Below are 7,315 nucleotides of genomic sequence, written 5' to 3' on the forward strand. Positions count from 1 at the left end.
GACGTTTTGGACAGGACCAAGTGTTCATTAATTCTTAAAACAATTTAGATCTGGGACAAGGGAAGGAAGGGATGGATCAGGGGATGAAAGACAAGAACACTTACTGTTTTGGGTCCTCCAGAATCTGTGTAGTAGACAGCAACGTTATCATTGACTATACACCTATTTCAACTTTGAGGATCTCCTGATCCAATAGACATGTCCACCAAGATGATGGCTGGGAGAAGCTGTTATATACAATCTATGAGTATTTCAGAATGGGTACTGTCCTTTTTCTACAATTCCTTAAACTGGAAGAACAGGCAATTTCAACTATAAAAAATTTCTTTCGGGTGAGGGTAGTATTTTAACAGTAGTCAGTTTACCAGCGTAAGGCTGCAAGTTTTCCTACTTCTCTCTTGGAGTTAATTATATTGAATAGGGTTCAGTATTTTGAAGATTATTTTCTTTTGTGGTTAGTTACCTTCTATGTCATGCCAGTGTTTGCATTTTAAGTGATGTCAGAGAAAATAAGCCTAACATTTTAAATATCTATGAGTATGGATAACATTTAATATTACTTTAAAACTTAATGATTCTATAAATTGTATTACTGGAGTTAAAATGTGCTTCTAAGCAGTACTTTTCAAGAACTGTGGAAGAGCTTGATTATGATGGGAATAACATGCAGAATCTCTATTGTTTTTCCTCTTTCTTAAACGCTGGATAGTAATAGATTGCAAGAAATGTAGTTCTGGACATTCTGAAAAATGTAGCCTAGGGAAGATAGAATCAGTTACAATGTGGAACACATTTTAACTCCAGATTTCTAATGGATATAATCAGTGGATTCAAGTAGATCCAAGAGCTGGATACATAACCACATTTAATGCTGACACAAATGTTAGCAATAACAAACTAAGGTGCAATAGAAAAAATCAAACTAAAGTAACTGATGTACTGGAAATGTGTTCTGGTTAGATCACAATGCAGCAATAAAGGCTGAGAGGTTAACAAGATCAGAAGACAGAACCTTCAGATTAAAAAAATAAGTATGGGCCGGACCGGTGGCTCAGGTGGTTGGAGTGCTAGGATCCCAACGCTGAGGTCGCAGATTCGATTCCCACATGGGCCAGTGAGCTGCGTTCTCTACAGCTAAGATTGTGAGTAACAGCTCTCCCTGGAGCTGGGCTGCCATGAGCAGCCAAAGGTTGGCATGGGCTGCTGGAGGCTGCTGAGTGCTGCGGGCAAGAGCTGCCCTGAGCTGCTGTGAGTGGCCGACCAGTAACTGGCAACCGACTGTCTCAGCCGGGGGGAGCGCAAGGCTCCTAATATCAGCAGGGGCCAGGGAGCTATGTCCTACACAACTAGACTGAGAAACAACGGCCTGAACTGGAGTGTTGCGGCGGAGAGAGGTAGAAGGGGGTAAAAAATGAGAAGGAATCAATGACTCAAGGAACATACTTTACTGTTGGGTTTTCAGGTGGGAAAAAAAAAAAAAGGTGAAAAGTTATGAAAAAAAATAGTTTGGGATGAAGAAAAATTCTCTCACAATAGCATGGATATTCCAGACAGAGAAGAGCATTTCTTTGTAGAAACAAGTATGGAAAGGAAACAGAATGGGTATGAAGTTCTGGAAAAAGAGGAAAGTTTCCATAAAAGTGACTTAATCTCTCATCCAGCCACACTAACTCTCTGTTTCTTAAAAGCAAAACAGTTTCAGAAAACTCCTTGCTCAAGCTCCAAATTTATACACTGTCACTTCAAAAGAGGTAGTAAGGACACCAACCTAAACTGAAATGTCTCCTATCTCTACACTTATCACCTCTCCTCTGGCTCGAGGGATGTTTGATTTGTAAAAAGACTAGAAATATGACAAAAATAAAAATAGAAACTATGTCACAATAGAATTTTATGGTACATTTGTTTAATTATGACCATTAATGTAAGAGATGCCTCAATAATTTCATTTGGATAATAAAAAATGATAGTATAATGATGGTTTAAAGCTGGTTCAATCACAATCTTACAAGCTTATTTATCAAGAGTGAAAATAGAAGACTATTAAAAATAGCTAGAAAGATAACGTGTTATAGTGCTTAATGTTTCTGTAACTGTTGGTAAGGCTTACATCTAAATCTGATGCAGAATTCTTAATGCCATTGAAATAGTTCTTTTCTCAGCCATGTGGTATACGCTGGTACTACGAGTCTGGCAGAGATTGGCTATGAGTACCGCTTCTTGTCTTCAGCTGTGACTGCGCAATATCAGCAAGTGCACTTTGTATCTTTTCCAGAAGCATGTCCCCTCGATAAACAACATCCTCCAGACAAGTGGCCGCTTCGTGGTTTTCTTCTTCTAGCTTATACAAGCTAGCAGCCTTTATAAGACACAAATTTAAAAATCTTTTGAGAAATGAAAAACTCGGAGATTAATGAGTTGATAAGGAAAGAAACTGCAGAAGTAGTTACTTTTAAATCTGGATGACTATGCAGCCATTGTGATAGCTTTTTCAATGGCAAAAATTCGAAAATCAGGGAAGTATAAGAGTTTTTACTGTATGAATTATTTAAAGCAATGAATTTTCAATAATAGAGCTCTGGATATCTATATTTGACACCCATCCATACTGCTTTGGGACACTACTATTCTACTCCACATCCAGAATGCCACCCTCCTCTCATTCTTTGCTGGGAAAAGAGCCAAACTGAGAAAAATAGGAAGTTTCCTTATAACTCAAAATTGGACAGCTATATATATTCTGCACAGTCTTTAATAGACTACACTAGTTCACAATGAATGAAACTCCCATTTTAAAATATAATCTTAAGCTTTAAATATTTTAACAAGAGGCATTAAATCTATCTCCTTTAATTCAAAATTCCCTATTAGCAAAGTATTCAAAACAAAAGAGAATTTTACCTGTAAAGCAGCTGTAGATTCTTCACTGGGCAAGGAATCTATCAAAACATCAATGTCTTTTGCTGTTCGTGCAATCAGTGCTGCAAAAAGCTGGGCATATTCTAGAGAAAAATATTATTAATTAGGGTATTAGAGAAACTCAAGTTTTCAGAAATAGAAATTAAACATCAAGCTAATTAAACCAGAAAACCATGTAATTTTTTAATACTAGGCTTCTAACAATTAAAGTGTAATTTTAACACACCATTTCTATTATATGTTTGAGAATTACCCTTAATATTAACTCAAATTGGGAATTAACTATAATATATATCATTTATTAGGACAATATGGTGGTTAGTTGAATAACGGAATTTATAAATGGGATGTCTTCCTTATTAAGGTCCCACAAGTAAAATATAGCTAAATTGATACACATTTTCCTCTAAAGGAATAACAATCCGTTATTGGACATGAACAGAATTATAGCATGCTATGTAAATTGACTTTAACAAGTTCATATCTTTTATGACTTGCAGTAATATTCTCAAACAATAACATTTTTAGAATGCGATAATTAACTTGAATTTCTCAATAAATCTAATTTTAACAGATTACAAGTAATATGAGCGTCAAACCAAGAAAAGCCAAAAATCCATTTACCTTCTGTGGGATTAGCTGGCTGATCTTTGTTAATTGTTGTCTGAATATTACTAAAAGAGGCAGGAGGACCACACTGCTGCAACACTCCAATTGCATTACAAAACTGGTCTGCAAGCTGGAGGCCAAAGAAAACATGTCAAAGTTAGAAAGGACTTATCAAATTTAAGACTTTTATTGGTAATGGCAACAATAGTAAGTTTCTATAAAAATGATCTCTGAGCAAGGGAATAAAACAGAAAAAAAGTAATTTTGGATAAAATTAGCCAGTAACAGTGATTAAATATCTTAATCATGCAAAGAAATTAGGTTTGGTATCAATCCAGTTGAAACAGTTAAAAAGAAACACAAAATAATCTTTGTTTTCCTTCCAAGGTAAAAGAAATATACGCCAATACCTATTGCAAGCACAAGTAAAGACTTTTTTGAGGTAGTCGTGGTAAAAAGCAATTTTGACTTACAAATATCAAAGTACAGCTCCAGAGTAAATAAAAAAGAAGTATGATTCATGTACAAAGTATATGATCCCTTTTTTGAGACTAGAATAGTTACAAGTGTAAAGAAATAGTGGGAAAAAAACAGCACCATAAGTATTCAGAAATGTTTTTCTCCATGATTTGAGTTGTAAACACCTGATGCTCTAAAAGTATTCCTTAAGCAGTTTTGAAGATCGAGAATGCCAATTCCTTACCATCTCCAAATTTAAGACTTCTATCCTCTCCAGCAATTTCTCTCAATAGTCCTGACCTCTCAAATCTCAATTTCTTATTTCCAATCAGTGAATAAGCATTTCCACTAAAATTCTCTGCCATTATTTCAATGACAGAACTCATAGTCAACTGACTTCTTTGTTCAATACCTAAATTGTATTGAGATTTTCCTAGTCAATCAGTCCAACTTCAGACACTTGTTATACTTTCCTTTCATCTTCAAATCCTGATAGTACTACAAATCTTTCCGTTTTCGTTCTAGCTTCACTGATACTGTTAGTTCAACCAATTACTTCTCGTGAGAATTGTTACAATAATCTCCTTATTGTTTTCCAGTTCACTGTTATTTCACCATGCTCAAAAAAATTTGAGTTCTCTCCAGGCATAGTCTTCAAGATAAATCTCCAATTCTTCAGGCTGTTTCAAAGCTTTCAATAATCTAAGTCAACTCTACGCATTATTTTCTATTGCTCCTTCACATACAGAGCATGCCAAAAAATGTATACACATTTTAAAAAAGGAAAAAACTGTACTAAAATTGTAGTACTCAATATACATTAACAAAAGATGACTGCAAGTCACATGTACACATTTTTTTGGCACTCCCAGTATACCTGACTAGTGATAAATTCATTCCAGACTACAGTGCTTTAGGTCACATTTTGCAAATGTAATGGAGTAGTAGTAAGTGCTCAGAAACTACAAATATGGATTCTAATTCTGGTTCTAGTAACTTGAGTTGTTGTATTTTTAATTTTTAAATTGGAACCATTCTCACATCACTGCATTGTTATGAGGAATAGAGAAAACAAAAAATATTCAAGATAGAGGCTGTCTGCTCTGTCCTTCAAAAGCTCTCAAGATCTATTTGTTCAACAAATATTTATCAAAAATCAACTTTATGACAAGAAATGTATATTTGTAAACATTACAGAGATACTGGGAACAAGATCATTTCTGCCTTTATAGAGTTCTCAGAGGGTAAAACAAATGTTATTTTAGTAACTTTAAAAACAATTACAATTCAGATAAATGCTGATTGCCTCTAATTTAGTTCGTTTCACTCTATATTCCAATTTATTTCAGCACTTACAGTTGAAAACACTCAATTCATTACAACTCCTTAACCACATACTGCTTTTGCATTATTCAAATGTCTCTTGAGTATCAGACATCTTTCTAATCAGACTGTAAACTCCTTAAAGAGTATCGCTCTATGAACATAATAGTGCTTATATACACAGTAGGCACTCATACTAGTTAACCTCTCCAAATTCCAATTATCAGCATGCCTAGCCTGGAGTTAAAGCTGTATTTTTGTCCTTGGTCTCCTTTTGGCTACCAGACATGTATGAATATGCAACATTTCCCCTAAAATAACATTTCTATCCAGCAGCATCATTACAATTTTATTTTGTAAACCCTCAAAGGAGTATCTCCCTGAGAGAGGCTGGCTGGCAGCCAAGTCCAGTCACTACAGGTAGAATTTATCTTGTTGAATTCATCAACATTTAGGGGCTGGCGGCCTCGGCCTTAAAAAGTCTTATTTTATACACACACAGAGTAGATCATTTTCTCAAGAGGAGATTCACACTCTTCAAGTGCAAAAACTGATATAATAACAAAAATGCCAACTTACTAGCTTCCAGTGAGGAAAAAAACTGGCAAGAGATCCGGTAATTAGATTTTCCAATTAACACATTCTCTCTCTATAGGCGTCTTACCTGGGACATCAAATTCTAAATAGAATAACAGTGCGAATATAAACTACCCATAGAAAACTACTTAACTCTTAATGGTAATAAGTACATGAATCCTACAGTTTGCATATGCTTTCCACTTAGGCATAATAGGAAAAATAAGAAGGATTAAAGTAAGGGGGGGCCTTCTTACGAGACATGACTTTTAACAGGAAATAGAACTTTTGGGGAAACATTAATTAAAGAAGACCTAAATAAACGGAAATATACGAGTAGAAAATTTATTATCATTAAGGTGTCAGTTTTCCCCAAACCGATTTATGCTGGGGAGTGGCCAAGAGATGGACCGAGGCCCTTGATCTGTAGGAACCAACTAAGATGAAACAAAACTTCTCATCTCACCATAATTCCCATCCCAACGTGAAAGTTTGGGCGAAGGAATGCTCTCGGCTAGCATCTAAAGATAAAGATACAATCAAGAGCACGGGTGGGTTAAAATGATAAGGGGTGGAAAAAAGCTTCGGCTTCTTCCCTCCTCCCAAGCGAGAAGAGATCGCATGAGCACCACTGACAAAACAAAACTATTCCAGAAAACCTGACAGGACCTTGAAGCCTAAGAGTCCTGGTAGAGAGCCTCCCCTTCTCAGGCGAAAGAGGATATTCCCTCTCGCAGCTACCGCACCGCCGGGCAGCCGGCCTCAAACCTCCCTCCCTGGTCACAGTAACACCTCACGTCGCCCTATTGCTTTCTGTTGAAACCTACCGCCCCGTCTCTGTCCGCTTCCGGGTTTGGTCCCTCGGGCCCCTTTTCCGCCCTAGATTTACCTCAGGAAAGAAGACGACAGACTTATCGAGGGAAATTGCTCACCGAGTTCACCGCGTCCTGCAGCTGTGTAAGCCGATCCGCCATGTTCCTGCAAGCAAAGGGACGCTAAAGCAGCTCTCGCACGCGATTGGGTAGCTCTAGGTCGCCTCCTGGCCAATCACAGGGCTGCGTTCTTGGAAGGGGTAGAGTCAAGCAGAACTCCACGCCCCGCGAGGGGGTGTGGAACTTTCATGATGCTTATTTTAGACTAGTTCCCGCTGGGAAAAGCTTGACTTGGGCCAGTTTTGAGTAACTTGGGGGCTGCTGGGTGTACACTCGCTTTTGGGGTTAACATACTGTTCTCCAGGTTTCTAGGTGTTAAACACTTTATGGAGGTTGTTGGATTCTGAGATTTTAAAAAGTGAATTTCTCCTGCCCTCCCATGTATGTATTCATTTTAAATATCACCTTGAAGAACTTATTTTACGTTGTTTTTGCGCTCCAGCTGGACCACAAAACATATACACAGCAAGCAACTCAAGAATACCTGAAAGTTGGGG

General features: G+C 37.1%; 1 protein-coding gene across 2 annotated transcripts; it reads right to left on the reverse strand.

The window, feature by feature from the left end:
• Positions 1-1,430: 1,430 nt before the first annotated feature.
• On the reverse strand, positions 1,431-6,941 carry MED21 (mediator complex subunit 21). 2 transcript variants are annotated; one of them, XM_019737497.2, is made up of 4 exons: positions 6,819-6,941; positions 3,544-3,658; positions 2,902-3,002; positions 1,431-2,359 (listed from the first exon to the last, which is right to left on the reverse strand). In XM_019737497.2, exons 1-4 carry the CDS (start codon positions 6,858-6,860, stop codon positions 2,183-2,185), a joined length of 435 nt encoding a protein of 144 aa, XP_019593056.1. In that variant the 5' UTR covers positions 6,861-6,941; the 3' UTR covers positions 1,431-2,182. The 2 variants fall into 2 exon arrangements, with proteins under 2 accessions (XP_019593056.1, XP_019593059.2); XM_019737500.2 differs by lacking the exon at positions 6,819-6,941 and adding an exon at positions 6,353-6,402.
• Positions 6,942-7,315: the final 374 nt, after the last annotated feature.

The sequence above is a fragment of the Rhinolophus sinicus genome, linkage group LG02, assembly GCF_036562045.2.
Source record: "Rhinolophus sinicus isolate RSC01 linkage group LG02, ASM3656204v1, whole genome shotgun sequence".
Classification (NCBI taxonomy): Eukaryota; Metazoa; Chordata; class Mammalia; order Chiroptera; family Rhinolophidae; genus Rhinolophus; species Rhinolophus sinicus.